Genomic DNA, 19,488 nt, shown 5'->3' on the forward strand with positions numbered 1-19,488 from the left:
GAGCGGGTAAATAAGCGCCCTTAACGGTTAATTACTGTCACGGCGGGCGTGAAATCAGGGATTTCAGATGCGCGCGCACAGACTGGCTCCGGGCCCGCTGACTCACGATGGGGACAAGCACCCCAGGGCGGTGCATCCGCGGCGCACAGCGCACGTTTCATTAACTGCCCGCGATCCGCTCGGCCCGCGCCAGGGCTCCGGGGCTGAGTGCCTTCGGCTCTAATTGCTGATGGAGGACTCAGTCGAGTGCCTACTTATGTGGCCGGCGCGGCGATGCTGGGACTCGACGCCTCCGAGGGTGTCACGTCTACGCGCAGGCGCCCTGCTCTCTCCGCCCCGCCCCACGGGGTCTGTAACTAGGGAGATGGAAGGGCCCCTCCCGCGGGAAGAAGAGAACAACTTTCCCGCTGCAGACCTCACACCTGTGTCACTGGAAGAAGGGAGATCGCGCTCCCAGAGGCTCCAGCATTTTCTCGAGGGAGACACCGAGCACAGTTTCAAAGGCAACCAAACAGCGTCGTCACACAAGCCGGGCACCACGCATGAGCACCGCCCCCGCCACCGGAGTACCAGCCCGCCCCCGCTCCGGCCCCGGCCAGGGCCTGCCAGGCCCCCGGCCGCGCAGTCACTCACCGAGCCGACTCCGGCCTGAAGAACTCTCAGCCCAGACATGGTCTGCAGTTTGTCTCTGTTGTCAGCTGCGGGAGAGATGGAGAGGCAAGAGGTCAGCGAGGAGAGAAGCGCGTTCTCCAGACACCTGAGCACCCCCTACCACCCAGCCCCGTGGTCACTGCCTGCCTGGTTAGCTGTGGACGGTTAGCTGTGGAGGAGCCTGGTGTGGAGACCCGGGCAGGGGGCTCCCCACCCAGGGCAGGATGTGGGTCCCTCCCACAAACCATCATCTTAGGAAATTCACAGCATCCTTATGGAGCCTGGGCGAGAGACGGGAGGCAGGCGTGCCGCCCGGAGTCTTGGTTTGAACGACAGGCGGGTTGCATATGTGTACTGGGAAGTAGGTTCTGGTCCCAAGGCTTGTGTTCACAGACAGACTTACCAGCCGGGGGGCCCGACTGAGCCTTCCTCACCCGCTCCCGGAGCTGTCTACCCCCTCTGGCTCCTACCCCTGGCAGAACATCCTGTGAGGACCCACCTCCAGCACTACCCTCGTCCTACTTTGCTCCTGACTTAGAATGAGCAAGACTCTCAGAGAATGAATTACCCTCCATATCAGACCAAGTGGAATGGGTCCTGGAAACAATTAGCTGCCGGAGATGAAGCCCAGTTAATCCCGACGCCAGCCCGGCAGGCGCGCGGTCCCCACCTCCTGGAGAGGGAGGGTGTCACAAGGCAATTGACCTTGGCTTACGATTCTGCGGGAATACTCTTTCGGATAAAGCCCATGTCATTTTGGAAATGAAAACCAGGAGGAATAGAATTTTATCGCAAAGCCTAAGAAGGAAGAGTGCATTGCAGTTGTGATTAATGCAGAATGAGAGAGCAAAACAACCATCACTTTCACTCTTACTGTGAAACACCTCCGTGCATCTTAGGTGATGGAATTATATCTTTCAGAGGGATACACACAGAGCCTGCCACAGCCACCTCCCCAGCCTCCGGGGCCCTCTCCTTGTCTGGCAGAAAGTTTTCCTTTGAACAAATGAATGTTATTTCTTACATTTAGGTAATTATGGGAGCCCTGGGGGAGGCAGACACAAACCCAGGGGTTACCGCAGCAGCACTTGAAGAAGCTCTAAGCTGGGGAGAGGGTGGCAGGGTGGTGAGGGGGCAGCGGCTCAAAGGTAAGCCTTGAATGGAGGATATTCTTTAAGAGATAGGGTATAAAGCAATTGATTTTAATGTTCTCCTGCGAACAAAGGAGGCATTTTACTGAATGACAGGCTACTTTGGGGGGATAATAGTGAGTCTTCAATAGGCTGAGGACACAAAGCACTAAAGATGGAATTAAATGTGCTCCACCATGGCTGCAGAGGACGGACAGGCATTCCAGGCGCAAGGTGAACAGCCAGCGAGCAGGGAGGCTGCGAGCACCCAGCCAGGCGTCCGCACACCTGCCGGAGGGACTCCTGAGGCTCAGCCGCCAAGGATCACTCGCCATCCTCAAGTGTGCCCGCGGAGGGCTCCCCCAGCTGCCCGCCTCTCAGGGGGCCAGCCAGGGAGCCTGGGGACTCAGCCTCGTGCTGACAAGGGGCTGGGTCTGCTAAAGGATTTTCACTGGGAACTGACACAGCACTCATGGGGGCTGTCCCTGAAAAACCAAACAGGTGGGACAGACAAAATGCTGGGGCCGGTGCGTCCTGCAGGCAGTCGGAACATCCAGGGTCTGCTGGGAGGGGCTGGACACGGCCTAGTCCCTCCAGCATCGGCCGGAGGGATCCCCGCCTCCCCAGACATTCCATTACCACCCAGAGAAGCCCCAGGAGTGCCCCCTGCTCTGCAGGGGAGACGGGTCGGCAGCACAGGGGCCCGTCCCTGCCTCCCGGGTCAGGACGCACGTCTGCCCCTGTTCTCCTCCGATTTGCAGAGTCTGCTCCGCCCTTCGAGTCTGCTGTGGTCCTCAGGTGCCGCGGGGTGTTAACAGCCCTCCGTAAGCGGGCCTCGTCCCAATCACCGCACGTGTGCATGCACAGCACACACACACGGGTACGCACGTGCACGCAGGACCAGGCGCACCCTGCGGGAGGACCAGCCACCTTCGCTCAGCTTCACGTGACCCACAGACTCTGCTCTGTGGCAGCCGTGGTTCAGCACGTGGTGAGTCTGCCCCTAACACCCCACACCATCCACTACTGTCACGTTGTCCAAGAACAGCACGAGCCGCCAGTGTCCTCCTGAGGCTGCCCACCCCGCTCCCCGACAGGCTCTTTCTCGAAGAACATGTGGAGCCTTTGCTGGGATGCTCACGGGGGCCTCCGGAGGCCACGGGCACCTTCTCCGAACGACTTGAGCTAGAGTCCCAAATCATGCTGCCTTGAGTTCGACTCCGGGTCCACCTCCAGCCCACCTCCATCCTCAGCCAGAGAGCAGCAGTGCCCCAAGGCGCCGCCTGGAGTGGGCGTCTTCCGAGAGCCCCCCAGGGTCCCTGCCTTCCCGCTCTCAGCCGAGAAACCTCCCAGGAGACAGTCAGTGCGGTTTCCGGGCACACGTGTGTCCCCTCGGCGGCTGGAACGTATGCGTCTATGGGACCTAAACGCTCTTCTCCAAGTCTCAGGCTCTTGTGTGACCTTCTCAGTCTTGGGCATCAACTCCTTTTCAACAAAGCCTGTCTCCCTTTTAAAATTTCTCACCGGTGGGGATGGCAGCCGCACACACACACTCTGGGATGGTCCCTTTATTCCAGCCTGTGTGAACGGTACAGTTTGTACTAGGCTGAGCCCTTTTGTGGTTGTTTATTTACATCCATTTATTGTAGCTCACGCTGATCTGAAAGGACCAGTGGTCTGCGGGTCTTCAGCATGCTCTGCAAGTCTCAGCCATCCCGAGTCCTCCCCACGCTGTTCTTAGACAGCCACCGCTGTGTCCATTTGCTCCAAGGCTCCCTGGCCCAGCTGCGTGGACTTCACCTCATGCGTCCCTTCTGCCGAGTGGAGGGGACCTCGCATGTTCATGCATCGTGTCCCTCACCCAGACGTGTGCCCTGAGCTCCGTCAGGCGTCCAGACCTGGCTCCCGGGCACCGACCCCTGTGTGCCCCCTGCCCAGCACCCCCTGGAGACACAAGGGAGACGACTTTCACCCTCCACGGGACGTGGAGCTCATCTCCACTCCCAGGCAGGGCTGGAACCTTTCAAGGGGACAGAGGAGCCCTGCTGGGCCTGGATTTCCTGCTGGCTGTCGGCTCCGGGTTATTTTTATGCCCAAACGTGGACCCTGAGCTGGTGGGCGTGAGCGCCAGCAGGCCAGGATGCAGAGACTCCAGGAGACGCTGCTTTAATAAAGGCGAGAACAATGCATAAAGCCCATTCTTATCTTCACAGGAGACAAAAAGGGTTTCCAAACACAAAAAGAAGTCCTTTAAAATTAAATTCGCTAGATGAAGGATATGCAAATTACCTGGAGGAGCAGAACCCCACAATGTTCTCAAAACTCCGCAATAGCCTATTTAATTAGTATTTTAATTTATCAGAATAATTCTTCGTACTTGACAATTTATGCAGCATTCCATATAATTAAGCCCGTAGCTACAGTGGAATAATTTTGCCTCCTTCTTTATCCTCGTGATTCTAACCTGAAAGGATGTGCAGAAGTCTCTTCTGTGATCTGAATTGCTACAGGGACAACTTAATGGCCGTGCCCATTAGAAAGCGGGAGGCGGGGAGCGGGGCTGGGCGGCGGACGGACATGGGGGACCCACCACTGCAGGAAGGCGTGGAGCCGGCTTCTGGCAGAGACAGAGGTGCTGCTCCTAGGGTGCGGATCCACACGCCTGTGCTCATCTGCCCGAGGAGACACTCGTCCCTCTGCACCGGCTCCCGCCAGCAACCTCTGCAGAAGTGAACAGCCCAGAGCATCTGGGACACTGACCGGACCCATCGCCCCGGGACCAGCCTTGCTGAAATCGGCACGGCCTCTGGTCAGCAGCCCAGGGAGGGACTGGACCTTTCCTTAGAGATGCCAGCTGCTCAGAACTTGCTGGGCAAAGCAGGCCTGGGAAGGGGGCGGATTGGTAGGAAAGTTGATGCCACAGTTCTGGGAGCCTGGCCTCCCCCTCGGCTCTGAGCAGGGGGCCCAGGTGAGCAGCAGTCCCCCCAGGCCCCGGGGAGCTGCGAGTCGCCTGCCTGAGGACGCGCGGAGGCCCGGCCCTGTCAGGGGGGTCCCCCCGCAGGGCACGAGCACAGGTTCGGCAGTCAGCAGGGGCCATCTGGCCAAGCTGCAGGCCTGGGGAGGGGCCACACCCTGCTTGTCCGGTCTGCTCATCCCAACCCCACAAGCCTTCGAGCTGGGGAGGGTCTGCATGTCAAGAAAGAGAGCCAGGTGGAGAAGACACACATTAATTAACTTGTCCATCCTGCCCTCAGCCAGAAAGCAAAGGCTTCCTGCCTGTGGGGCTGAGCCCACTCTCCCGTTTCCCAGCATCTTGGTTTGCAGTTCTGCAAGTTCTGCAGGTCCCTTCGGACCATCACGTAGTCTGCGCGGCTGAGAAGCGTTTTGCAACCAGAAGGACATCTATCGATTTCTCTGTTTGTCCGTCTGGGTGGAACGTCACACATCATGTCCCTGGCTCATCATACTGGCAACTAGATGGATATTGAAGTTGAACTGCACACACTTTATTTTTATAAAAAATGACTATAATTTGATTACAGTTTCAAAAACAAGATAAAACTTCAGCTTTATTTAAACACTTTAGATTTAAAGCTTTGTTACTTATTAATTCATTTTATTTTATAACTCTAATAGTTCATTTTAACTTTTTAAAATGTCTTCTTGAAGGGATATAATTTTAATTTGCAATTTCACATGTATCTTATATTTTTGATGAAAACAGTTTCACATTTTATACAATGTGTGCAATTACAGCTGGATTATTTCTGTTGAAACGCACAGACTTTTTGAAAATGATTTTTGCTGTTTCTCACTTATTTGGCTGCAACGGGTCTTGTGACATGCAAGCCCTTTAGTTGTGGCGCACGCGGTCTGGTTCCCTGAGCAGGGGTTGAACTCAGGGCCCCTGCACTGGGAGCGTGGAGTCAGCCGCTGGACCGCCTGGGAAGTGCATAGATTTTGTGAAAATCTTTTTTAAACAATGTTATCAGTGATTTTGCAAAACAAAGGGAAGAAAATACATTTATAAATAAATATGCTACAATTTAGGAAGTGTATGTCTTTAAATTATTACACAAAGGTCTGTATAGTCGAAGCTATGGTTTTTCCAGTAGCCAAGTACCAACGTGAGAGTTGGATCATAAAGAAGGCTGAGCGACAAAGAACTGATGTTTTCCAACTGTGATGCTGGAGAAGACTCTTGAGAGTCCCTTGGACTGCAGGAAGATCAAACCAGTCAATCCTAAAGGAAATCAACCCTGAATATTCATTGGAAGGACTGATGCTGAAGCTGAAACTCCAATACTTTGGCCACCTGATGTGAAGAGCTGACTCACTGGAAGAGACCCTGATGCTGGGAAAGACTGAAGGCAGGAGGAGAAGGGGATGACAGAGGATGAGATGATAAGATGGCATCACAGACTCAATGGACATGAGTTTGAGCAAACTCCAGGAGATAGTGGAATGACAGAGGAATCAAGATTGCTGGGAGAAACATCAACCTCAGATATGCAGATGATACCACCCTAATGGCAGAAATCAAAGAGGAACTAAAGAGCCTCTTGATGAGGGTGAAAGAGGAGAGTGGAAAAGCTGGCTTGAAACTGAACATTCAAAAAAGTAAGATCATGGCATCCGGTCCTATCACTTCATGGCAAATGGAAAGGGAAAAACTGGTGACAGATTTTCTGTGCTTGGTCTCCAAAATTACTATGGATGGTGACCGCAGTCATGAAATTAAGACTCCTTGGAAGGAAAGCTATGACAAACCTAGACAGCATATTAAAAGGCAGAGACATCACACTGCCAACAAAGGTCTGTCTAATCAAACCTATGGCTTTTCCAGTAGCCATGTATATATGTGAGATTTGAACCATAAAGAAGGCTGAGCACCAAAGAATTGATGCTTGTAATTGTGGTGCTGGAGAAGACTCTTGAGAGTCCCTTGGACATCAGGAAGAACAAACCAGTCTATCCTAAAGGAGATCAGTCCTGAATATACATTGGAAGGATGCTGATGCGGAAGCTCCAATACTTTGGCCACCTGATGTGAAGAACTGACTCACTGGAAAAGACCCTGATGCTGGGAAAGATTGAAGGCAGGAGGAGAAGGGGACAGCAGAGGATGAGAGGGTTGGATGGCATCACTGACTCAATGAACATTAATTTGAGCAAACTTCAGGAGATAGTGAAGGACAGAGGAGCCTGGCATGCTGCAGTCCATGGGGTTTCTAAGAGTCAGACACGACTTAGCGACTGAACAAGAACAATCCTATAACCAAAGAAGAAATTAAGTTAGTAGGTAAACATCTTGATTCCAGCTTGTGATTCACCCAGACAGGCATTTCGCATGGTGTACTCTGTATATTAAGTTAAATAAGCAGGGTGACAGCACACAGCCTTTCTATTTCTTCATTTTGGTCATGGTATCTGAATTTTCGAATAAACAGTCACAACCCTGTTCACCCTCTTGCTCACCTTTCATACAGTAAAGCGTCTGTAGCTACGTTCCACTTTTGACTCCCAATATGAAGTTGGAAGTGACAGTCGCTCAGTCATGTCTGACTCTTTGTGACCCCATGGACTAAACAGTCCGTGGGATTCTCCAGGCCAGAATACCGGAGTGGGTAGCCTTTCCCTTCTCCAGGGGATCTTCCCAACCCAGGGATCGAACCCAGGTCTCCCAGATTGCAGGCAGATTCTTTACCAGCTGAGCCACAAGGGAAGCCTCCCAGTATAGTTTTTGCTTTCTTTCATATTGACCATCTACAATGGAGATTTTATCAGTTTTTCCCCCAAAAGAAATACTTCTGCTTTTTATAAAAATTTTTTTATATTTTATATCTCCGTTTTATATTTGTTCTCTATTTCAGTCATTTCTGCTTCTATCTTTATTATTTCATTCCTTCCACTTTACTTGGGTTTATTCTGTTGTTCTTTTTTCTAACTTCTTAAATTAAAAACTCAGTTATTTAATTCTTCTTTCTTTTCTAACACAGTTAAAACAGTAAATTTCCCTCAACTTGCAGATTTAAATGCAAACTCCCAGGTATTAAAATATACTTTGGTATTTCTATTATGCATTATTAAGCATTATAGCTTTAAAATTTGTATGTTGATATATATTATTTCTCTCTCTTTCTTGTTGTATTTATTATTTAGTTGCTAAGACGTGTCTGACTCTTTGCAACCCCATGGACTGTGTAGCCCAGCAGGCTCTTCTGCCCATGGAGTTTCCGAGGTAGGAATCCTGGAGAGGGTTGCTGTTTCCTTCTCCAGGGGATCTTCCCTACCCAGGGACTGAAGCCGCATCTCCCTGTCCCTGCACTGGCAGGCAGGTTCTTTACTGCTGAGTCTCCCGGGAACCCCCAAAGGGGTGTGTGTGTGTGTGTGTGTGTGTGTGCGCGCGTGCATACGTATGTATGTATGTATCTTTTGTGTATTTTTACCTATGCTTCCAAACAACATGCATATATATATGTATATATATTTAATTTATATCTACCTTCCCAGTCTGTAGGCCTCTGCTTCTTCTATCTCTTTCACTGAACTCTGGCTTGCTCACCTTTATTGTGATTGCTGACGCGTCTGAGTTTCTTTCCAGTCTGTAGACCTCTGCTTCTATATATATATATATATATATATATATATATATATTTAATTTATATCTACCTTCCCAGTCTGTAGGCCTCTGCCTCTTCTATCTCTTTCACTGAACTCTGGCTTGCTCACCTTTATTGTGATTGCTGACGCGTCTGACTTTACCCCAGCACCCTCTGGTGTCTTTCTGTTTGAGGGCCCTACTCCCTGTCTCCATCCTTCAGTGGTTTCGCAGAGACTGTTGCCCACAGGAGCAAATGCTCCTGCCCCGAAAGGCCTGTGCGCTCCCTGAACTTGACAAAGGCCCTAGAGCAGTCTACCCAGGCGCCCTCACGCAGCTCAGACACTGCTGCTCTCACGCCCGCGATTCCGCTCCTCTGTGATTCCAGAGGGCGTTCTTCATTTAGCTGCCTTCCCACATCCACTGTTTCCTTTGCTCATCAGCCCTTCTGCCCCTGAAGTCTTCCTCATGCAGTTATCTTCTTTTGCTTGTGGAAATCTTTTAGAATTAACTTAAATGAGAATCTCGGTGACATAGTCTTTTTTTTAAAAAAAAGTATCTTTGTTCAGCACATTTTCTTGTAAGCCCTCATTTTTGAAAGACACTTCCTCTTGGTACAGTTCTAAAGTGAAAGTGAAAGTTGCTCAGTGGTGTCCGACTCTTTGCCAGCCCATGGCTCACCAGGCTCCTCTGTCCATGGGATTCTCCAGGCTAGAATACTGGAGTGGGTAGCTGTTCCCTTCCCCAGGGGACCTTCCCAACCCAGGGATCGAACCCAGGTCTCCCGCATTGCAGGCGGATTCTTTACCGTCTGAGTCACGAGGGAAGTCCGGTACAGTTCTAGGTGGACAGCGATTTCCCTCCAGCAATATAGACATTACACTTCTGGCATCCAGTCTCCTTTCAGCTGCTGAGAGATCAGCCGCAGATTGAATTCTCTCTCCTCCCTGCCTTGCTTTCCTTTCTCCTTGGCTACTGTTCAGATCTGCTCTTTGTCTCGGATGTCCTGCAGTTTCTCTGTTACGAATCTGCACGTGGAATTGTCTTCACTCCGCTAGACTTCTTGAATCTGAGGACGCGAGTCTTCCATCAGTGACGGGATTCTTTAGCCGTTATATCTTCAAACAGTAAAGCTTGATCACTTTCTCCTCTCTTCTGGAACTCCTAGTAAGTACATAAAAGACTTTCTGCCAAGAATACTTACCTTTTCCTTTTCTTTACATGTTTTCCATTTCTTTCCCTCTCTCTAGGCTGCATTCTGGATAATTCAGTCAGTTCTATCTTTTAGTTTCCTAATCCCCTCTTCAATTAGATTTAATCGGTTGTTAAACTCACCTCCTGTGTTTAAAATTTCTATAATTGTATTTTTCATTTTAAGAAGTATCTTTGGTCATTATTAAGACTCTTGATCTTCAGGTTGTATTAACTTCCTTTTGTATTCCTCTAAACGGACTAAGATTCTTGGGCTCACTAAGAATTCTCCTAGTCAGCGTCCGAGGTTTCATTCTGACCGTGCTTGCAGGCAACCTTTCTCGTGGTGTCTTATTTTCCAGCATGTTCTGAAATTCCTATTTCTGGAGGTTTTAACTATGGGACTGCTTTGAGGACAGAGAAACAGCAGCGTTCCTCCAGGGATTTGCACTTCCTTCTTCCAGGCTTCTGGAAGCCCACCCAGTTGGGGCTCCAGTTTAAAATGAGATGCGTGCTTTGGGTTTGCGGCCAGCAGGTGGCGTGCAGGCGGACGGAGGCTCCCTCGGGGCTGGGCGTGCTCCGCGCCACCCTCACACCTGGTGACCACGCGGGCTCAGACCGAGTGGATGGGGGCCGCGTCGCCCCGTGGCTCTGGGGTGGCCCCGGCGGCCTGTGTGGGTCCTCGCCGCCCTCTGGGTTAGTCCCACCCTGGGTCTTGCTCCTGCCCTCCACAGTCTCCAGGGTCATGGGTGTTAAAGTTCAGGCGCATCCTCTGAAGACGAAGGCCAACGTCAGTGTCCCTCATGCCTCAGGCTCCTGCTTTCCCTCAGTCTGCCAGATCGTTGGCACTTCTGGTTGCTTTCTGAATGAGGATCAGTCCTAGTACCTGGCTTTCTCGGTGCAACGATGAAGTGGACAAACTCAAGCCACCCCCGGGAGGCCGCCACCCAGCACTGACAGCTTCCGGTTAGCAGGCTTTGAGCAAAGTGGCGGGAATGACAGACACGAGGCGTGCCACTGCAGGGAACGGGCGATGGGGCGGATGGGCTCACTCAGCTGCGTCTGACTCTGCGACCCCATGGACTCTGGCCCGCCAGACTCCTCTGTCCATGGCAGTTTCCAGGTAAGAACACCGGAGCAGGCTGCCTTCTCTTCCTCCAGGGGACCATCCCGACCCAGGTTTTGTTATACTAAACATAGCTACAGGTAAACGCATGTTGGATGGTCGGATTCTTCAATGTCGGGTGTGGCCTGCTGCAGGAACGCCTGTGTGGACTGTGAGCCGGGACGTCAGTAGCCACTGCGCTGCATGTCACGTGCAGAGTCTAGAAAGGCCCTTCCCAGCCTGCAGGTTCCAGAGTCTCTGTCATCTACAACTTGGAGAGCAGCCTGGGCCTGACCAACCCCAGAGCTGCTGGCTCAGAGACAGCCGGAGTCGTTCCAGGCTCTCAGTGAGGTCGCAGGCACTCAGCCAGGCCGTACTGACCCCTGACATCACCCCTCCAGCCCTCAGTGAGGCTATGGGCACTCAGCCAGGCCGTCCTGACCCCTGATGTCACCCCTCCAGCCCTCAGTGAGGCTGCGGGCACTCACCCAGGCCGTCCTGACCCCTGACGTCACCCCTCCAGCCCTCAGTGAGGCTATGGGCACTCAGCCAGGCCGTCCTAGCCCCTGATGTCACCCCTCCAGGCTCTCAGTGAGGTTGTGGGCACTCAGCCAGGCCGTCTTGACCCCTGGATGTCACCCCTCCAGGCTCTCAGTGAGGCTGCGGGCACTCACACAGGCCGTCCTGACCCCTGACGTCACCCTTCCAGGCTCCCAGTGAGGCTGCGGGCACTCAGCCAGGCCATCCTGACCCCTGGACGTCACCCCTCCAGGCCCTCAGTGAGGTTGTGGGCACTCAGCCAGGCCTTCCTGACCCCTAACATCACCCCTCCAGGCCCTCAGTGAGGCTGAGGGCACTCAGCCAGGCCGTCCTGACCCCTGGACATCACCCTTACCCCCTCCAGGCTCTCAGTGAGGCCGTGAGACTCAGCCAGGCCATTCCAACTCCTGGTCATCTCTGGCCTCCGGATGACTGAGATCAGAAAGAAGCACGTGCTCCCGCGCTGCAAATGGCTCCCTTCCCGTCACCTTTTGTTCACAAGCAGAGGAATGCAGACAGTCCCAAGCAGCTGTTCGAGGGGCCTGAAGAGCACAGGCACTGCCCTGTCCTCACGCAGAGAGTGGCCCTGGCACCCCGACCAGGGGGCGCTGCCAGCTCCCGGAGCACAGCGCCGACGCACCCGAGCCTGCTCGCAGGGCCCCTGCGTCTCGGAGCTCGGGCCTCGAGTCCGCAGTGCAGACCCGCCCTCCTCTGCCTACCGCCCTGTGTGAAGCGGAGCGCTGAACACATTCAGTCTCAAATGCAAAGTGCACCTCCAAGAGCCATCCTCCCTTGGAAACGAGAGCCTGATGTCAGCCTCTGCCATGGGGTCCCAGGGAAGGTCCTCCTGGCCTCACCTTCCAGCCCCGACTGAGTAAATAAAAGGCTCTTATTTGCTGGGTGTCCCGTGAGGTCTCCCAGGAGAGGCTGGGCTTTGGTGGGGACGGAGCTTCATCGCACGGGGACGACAATGACAAGCTGGTAAAAGCTATGTCAGCTTCAATTTCTAACTCATTTTTCAAATTATTTTAATTAGATATTGTTTCAATCTCACTTACATTAATTTAATATCTGATATCAACATTTCAGTTTTCAATTTGTTCAAGTGATTTTTTCCAGTCTGCCTGGTTGCCTGCAGTAATTTAAAATACAATGTTTATCTTCAGCAATTTTCCATGCGTGGGTCCCGGCAAACTGCGAGTCCAATAAAAGTGTTGAGGGAGGAGGGCCCTGGCGTTCAGGAGGGATGGACGTGTGCCTTCTTGCCGTTCATCTCTAGACATTAAAGGAGGTGGAGCAAGGGCTAGGAGCTCATAATAATAAGATTTTCCACCAATTTCACTGTGTAATTGGCTTTCCCAAAGCAAATTTCAGTGAAATCTGACAAAGGTATTTTTATTGAAAGGTATCCAAACAGCCACATTCCCTCATCAACACGTCGTTCTGATCGATTCTCAGCCATCAGGCCTTTAACCTGCCCCCACAGGAGCCTTCCCCCCACCGTTGGAGCCTCCTTATGCTTCCCATTGGATTTTTGTTTGCTACACAGACACTACTAAAGACACGCCTTTGATAAGGTGAGCGTGAAGTTGAATCGGGCCTCCACATCACAAAACGTGGAGTCAGAGGTCCTCAAGTGCCTTCCTAAGAGGAGAGAAGTAGCTAAATTCCTGAAGTTGATAATTAGAAATATGCAGATCAAGATGGTTTTTGAAAAGTCTAAAAAACAAAAGAGTGACTATCATCTCCAACTCACTTGAGAACGATACGAAACCAATCCAATCTACGTGGCAGAACACAATAAGAGATGGGAAGGAAGCATGGAAAGTAGAAAGCATAAAACAAAATTATATATATATATCTCATTATGACAGTCACTGTGAATAGGTTAAATTACACAAGGACAAATTCTCTCACTCAGGCCTAACTATATGTTATCTACAGAAAACCCATCTACAACACAGCAGTTCAGAAAGAGCAAGAAAAATGAGGTAAATATAAAGAAATGAAGGTGTGGTCATGGCATTAACATCAAGGTCATGTATACTTTTTTCAGTGAAATAAACAAGGTAGTTGCATATTAATGTCCCAACAAGTCCAGAATGAAGGTATAGTATTCATGACCCAGCATGTGCCAAGAAATAAAACAAAAGGCTGAAATAATAAAGAACAGACTCGCCGCTCAGACTCAGAGACGGAGGCTCTGACTGACGGTTCACGAGGCCTGGGATGGAGCCCAGTGCTCTGCTCGCACAGCACTCCCCGGGGGCAGCCCCTGGGGCAGGCGCCATCCGCTGGCCCTGGGCAAAGAGCAGCCAGACTCGAAACTGGTCTCTCCAACCCACGGCGGGCACAGAGAGTCTTAATAACCCAGTTAATAAAGATAGCTCAGGAGCAGTTGGGAAGACTCCCTGGAATAAAATCAAAGGCATAACTGAAAAGATATTGGGTCTCAGCGAAGGCCCTCATGGTACCCCCAGAGTAAAAATTATACAACTTGCATCTCTAACCATAACCTAATAAAATTAGAAATGAACAACAACAGGAAATAAACTCTCTAATCAGCTGGGCACAGAAAAGTACGCTCTTCAAGCTCGCAGGTTGGAGAATAAATCAGAGCTGTGGTTACTGGACACACACATAAACCACGATGGTGAGGTCCCTGCAAGCGTGACCCGTGGAGGTGCCGCAGTGGGTGGGCCACCCCCGCTCTCACTGTCACATAGGAAATGAAGAGCACAGAAACCAGGCATCCGAATTAAGGAGTCCAAAGTGAAACCGCTGAAACTTGAGGGAAGAAACAGAAACAAGTAATAAAATTATAAATTAATAAATCATACAAGGAAACAGGACTGATGAATGAGTCTAAGAATTTGCTTTTAGGGGGAAGACACAAAAACCCTCACTAGAAGTCTAACATGGCAGAGTAAGATATCCCTAATTCAAAATTACTAACAATTGATGATGAAAACAAAACGTAACCGCAGATAAGTGGAAACTTGAGAGTCGTAAGCTAATGACACCACTTAGTGTATGAAAAATCGGAGCTCATAAGGAATCGAACTATGAAGAAAGAAAGTATAAATGACTAGATTGGTAAAGTATGAAGAGAGAAACTATGAAGAAATAGAAAAGACTGTCAAAGAAACTTCCTCCAGGATAAGCCTGAGGCCCAGACTGAGGAAGCAGAGCGGCTCTGAAACTGAGCAGGTCTTCCCGGGACGGACGACCCACCCCATGTGCTCCATCTGCCTTTTGTCTGCAGAAAGACTTTAGTCAAAGAATAAACTTAAGAGAAGTGAGAAAAGGCAGAAAGAAAGGAAAAGAGTCAAACAAGACAAAATAATAGGAGTTTAGCCACTGAGCAAAGCCAAGGACCTTTAGTTCCTCCTCAAGGGCTGTAGACGATATTCTGAGCTGTGTCCTTTGAGCTGTTTTGCAGCGACCGACACCGCCACCAGGTGGAAGAAGTCAACGACGTGCTGCCCACAAGCACTAGACCTCAGACGCGGTGGAAGCAGAGGTTTGGCTACGCTGAACCCAATTACGTCACCACCAAACAACCAGAAGGGTGCCCACAGCCCGTCACACGCCCTGCAGCCTCTCCCGCACCTTGCGTTTAAGAATCTTTCCCCAGAGCCTGCAGGCCTTTTAAGCACGAGCTGCCCATTCTCCTTGCCGGCCCTGCAATGACTCCGCCTTTCCTCCACCATCACTCGGGGGCAGTGGGCCGGCTTTACCGGGCTGGGCGAGCAGACCCAAGTTTGGGTCAGTAACAGCTCTGAACACCGTGGAGTGAATGACCCTGCTCAGCTCCTCTCAGGGCTGCAGCTGGCATGGGAGCCCGCGGAGCAAGAGGTCGGGGCTGGAGCCTCTGCCGGCCAAGGGCAGCCTGGGGACTGGCCTCACGGCCCCACAGCCCGGCTGATCTTTTCTGGTTTCAGCGTGACACTGCAGACAGACAGGGCAAGTGGGGCCACTCCGGCTGCCCACCTCATCTCTGCACTTACAGAGCTGCACAGGAGGGGGCGGCCGACATCGGACAAAGGGGCCAGGGCAGCTCATGGCAGAGGGCCGGCCCCTAACTGGGGGTGCAGGGGCCACCATCGACCACGTGCACAGGGTGGGTCTGGGCAGAGACCACACCTCTTAGAAAATCAATCCAATGATAGAAGAAAATGCAAATTATAAAACTAAATAACTCTAGAGGGTGACAGAGGAGAAGACCTAGCTGACCTGGGGCTCAGTGATGACTTTTTAGACACGACATGAACAGCATAATCTACAAACGGGACTTCATTACAATCAGGAACTTCTGCAAGAGACATGGAAGAGAAAGGAAAGAAAAGCTAGAAGACATTTCAAAAGTCATATCTGACAAAGGATGTATGTATATACAAAACACATACAAGCGCCTTAAAAATGTAAGCAGAGAACTCTCAAAACTCAATAGTGAGGAGACAACCTAATTAAAAGTGTACAAATGACCTGAACAGACACCTCAACAAAGCAGCTAGATCTAAGTAAGCACCTATGAAAGGATGCTCCGCGTCGCATGTCATCAGGGAAATGGGAACTACAGCGGCGAGGCCCACCACACACCCACCAGAAAGGCCACATGTGAACCTCCAACACCAAACGCCGACAAGGACGTGGAGTAACAGAAGCCCCCACTGCTGGTGCAAACGCAAAACGGGACGGCCACTCTGAAGAAGATGGCAACCACTCCAGTATTCCTGCCTGGAGAATCCATGGACAGAGGAGCCCGGTGGGCTGAAGTCCATGGTTTTGCAAAGAGTCGGACATGCCTGAAGTGACTTGGCACGAACGCACAGCCACTTTGGAAGACAGTTTTTCAGTCAACTGCAAAACTGAACATAATCTTCTCAGACAATCCAACAATCCCACTCCTTGATATCCACCCAAAGGAGCGGAACACCATATCCACGCAGGGCCTGCACGTGGATGTCGACGGCGGCTTTATTCACAACTGATGCTAAAACTTGGAAGCAACCAAGATGTGCTTCCGAAGGTGAAGGGACGAACGAACTGTGGTCCATCCAGACAACGGAGTATTATTCAGCGCTAAACTCTAATAAGCTGTCAAGCCATGAAAAGATGTGGAGGAAACTTAAATGCCTATCATTAAGTGAAAGAAACCAGTCTGAAAAAGCTACACAGATCCCAACTATATGACATTCTGGGAAAAACAGAACTATGGAGACCACAGACAAAACTACGGAGCGGAAAGACCAGTGGCTGTCGGGCTGGGGTGGGGGGTGAACCGCAGAGCACAGAGGCTCCACAGGGCAGGGAAATCACCCTACAGGGCGCCGGAAAGGGGAGACACGGCATTGGACACTTCTCAAACCCCCAGAGCACGCGGCACGAGGAGTGACCCCTGCTGCAAGCTGGCTTCAATCGATGATCAGGCGTCAACAGTGGCTCCTCAGGGGCGACCCGTGTGCCAGCCAGAGCTGGGTGTTCACGACAGGGACGCTGAGGGAGCGGGGACAACCAGCCTGAAAGCCCAACGTGGGGTCAGCTGTTGGTGTGTGAAGTGCAGACAGCCCTGGGCAGACACTCAAACATCTTAAGGACTTCAGGAAAAGGGCGTCCTCTCAGAAAAAGATGCTCACCGCAGAGGAAAGTTTGGGGGAATCTTGAAGAGCGATTATTATTTTTCCACCCCAACTGACTGCCGTTCGATGTCTTAACATCTCAAATACGGGATTTTTAATTTTTTAAAACCAGGTGACGGGGCAGTGGGGGTGCTCCCCGCAGAGGCTGAGTTCTGGCCGACTCCTCGCCCCATGCCCTGGGGCCCTTGCGCATGCTAACCTGCAGCAAAGATGAAAACAGACCTCTGGGCCACAGTCCTGCCGCACAAGAGGCCAGAGGCAGGCAGCATCCAGTCACCCCTGGGACATTGAGGTTGCAGAGGAAATTACCAGCAGAGCCCGAGAAGACCCTCGCGCATGGCCAGGTGCTGGCTTCGACGCGACCCTCTTCTCTTGCTGAAGACGGTTGCCCGGATGCCTGCTCGGGGGACCCCGCTCTGGACAGGGAGCAGCATCAGGGTTAGGCCACGTCCTTCCCTCCAAGCCTTGGAGGCCGTGGGAGGGGGCTGGTGTCCTGTGTGAGCCGTGCTGGCATCAGCTGAGTGGGAAACATTTTCAATATTTCAGCTGACTGCGTCCCCGAGTCCCAACAACACGGCTCATCCGCGGGTCCCTCGCTCACAAACATCTGTCTGCTCTGCTTCAGAGCACAGTGAAAATACCCATTATGAGTGGTGCCACCAGAACCGGCGCCCTGGGCCCAGCTGACCCCTGCTCTCCCATCACTGGCGGTTAAAACCCCTCTCCACAAAGCGATGCTAATAAAGACCCCGGAGACTGTTGACTCAGATGGACACGCGTATTTGTCACCAGGGCCTCACGTGAAATGCAGCCTAAATGGTGTGTGTTTCAATGCGGGTCTATAAATAAAACATCATTCTGGGTTTTTTATCTTTATTCCAACACGCCGCAGAGCTCAATATCAGAGCAGTTCCACTGGGAAATTCTTTAACCCCAAGCTATAAAAATCAGATAAGCCACCGGGAACCTTCCTACGAGCCAGCGTGGGTGTAGCGGGAGCAGCTGGCGCTTCGTTACTGCCTGAGACCGAGGAAAGAGCAGCAGGGTGTGTCCGGGCTGGGAGCCGGCGGGGCTGGGGGGTGGGCGAGCCAAGATGAGGGCTGGACCCGGGGGAGGCCAGCGGTTCTGCAGAGGGTGGGGGTGCGGGACCTGACCCCCACACGGCTGGAACCGCCGAGAACAGCATCACATCGTCCCTGTGGTCCAGACCGAGGCCAGGACCAAGCTCTGAAGCATCTGAGCTCAGTGTCTGGGGCACAGCCAGACCTCGGAGGGCCTGACTCTCAGCCCCTCAACCACGGACGAAGTGCAGGAACCTGGAGAGGCAGTCACTTCTGCAAAGGGCCCTGACATGCGGACATGCTGGGCTCCAGGCCAGTGAGAAGGGAAGTCAGAGGACAGGCGAGACCACTGCCTCTCGGTTAAGGCGAACCGTCTGAACACGGCTGTGGTTCCAGTGGCACCTCTTCAGGCCCTGTGGCCCATGGGGGGATCCCTGTCATAAAGGCCATAAAGGTTGGAAAGAAGGGGTGGGGGGCTCAGAGCGTCCCCAGTCTTGGCAGGGGCCCTCCTCACCAGGGGCAGGACCAGAGCACAGAGAGGGTCGGGGAAGCTGGGGGGCTTCCTGCGGGGGACACCCTCCCATTCCTCGTCCTTTTCACCAACAGAGGAGCTCTCAGATGAAGCATCATAAGGAAGAATCTGGGTTTGGAGCGGAGGCGTCCTCTTCCAATGAAGCTGTGAGGCGAGCGACCCCCGCAGGGGCAGCGGCTCCTCCATGACTGTGGCTCCCACCCCGGGACCCCTGTCCCAGGAGGGCCCCCCGGCTCCACTCATGGGGCCTGCTTGTGGAGGCCCCGGTGTGGTCCTGAGTCACAGCCAACAGAGGTGTCCCTGCCCCACGATGGCCATTTCCGTTCTTGAGCCCAAAGGGAGACGAGTGTGGGCTCCCCAGGCCTGGAGAGGCGCCCCGGCTGTACTGGGTGCCACCAGGGTAAGAAGCCCCGCGTCAGGATGCCGAGCTGCACTCCCCACCCTCCAGCTCGTCCAGCTGCGATGAACGAGGATGCACGGGCCTCACACGCTCCGGGTGATGAGAACACTGCAGCTGAGGCTCGAAAGGGCACGCGCTAACGCTCATGAGCCATCGGGGGCCAGAGCTCACTGCGCTGGTTAGATCTCCTCCAGAACCTTCCAGATCCGCTAAGTCTAGACGCCCGTGTCTGCTGTCAAGAGCCCCGTGACATCGGCTCCTGGTGGTCCCTGCACCACCCGGGCCCGCCCAGGCTCTGCTCGGAGCTGCCGCACGGACCCGTCTCTGTGGCTGCCCCCTGGGGGGATGTGGGGACCGCGGGTCACCCTGGACGGGGCTTCTCGAGCTGTGGGCATGCAGGGGTCACCTGCAATCTTGTCAGAACGCAGACTCTGACACAGGAGAGCCTGAATTCCCGGCAGCTCCAGGTTGAGGCCTCGGGAAACGAGTGCCTAATCGCCCCACCCGAACCTAAAACAATCAGGACAAAATGAAGTCATGTTTTTAAAAAGGGGAAGAACATGGGCAGCGATTTGAAGCGTTCTTCATCAGATTTCCCTTATTCTGAGTAATTATAAACCCGTTCTCCCAGGGAT

General features: G+C 52.6%; 1 protein-coding gene across 5 annotated transcripts in view; it reads right to left on the minus strand.

Moving 5' to 3' along the window:
• The window catches only part of PTPRN2 (protein tyrosine phosphatase receptor type N2), a 598,037-nt gene that overhangs the window by 239,093 nt on the left and 339,456 nt on the right, over positions 1–19,488 (minus strand). For all 5 annotated transcript variants that reach the window (XM_010804706.4, XM_059886010.1, XM_059886012.1 and 2 more), the window contains one exon: positions 634–698. In XM_010804706.4, the coding sequence (XP_010803008.1) occupies positions 634–698 (65 nt within the window). The remainder of the gene's footprint in view (positions 1–633; positions 699–19,488) is intronic.

This window comes from Bos taurus, chromosome 4 (assembly GCF_002263795.3).
Source record: "Bos taurus isolate L1 Dominette 01449 registration number 42190680 breed Hereford chromosome 4, ARS-UCD2.0, whole genome shotgun sequence".
Classification (NCBI taxonomy): Eukaryota; Metazoa; Chordata; class Mammalia; order Artiodactyla; family Bovidae; genus Bos; species Bos taurus.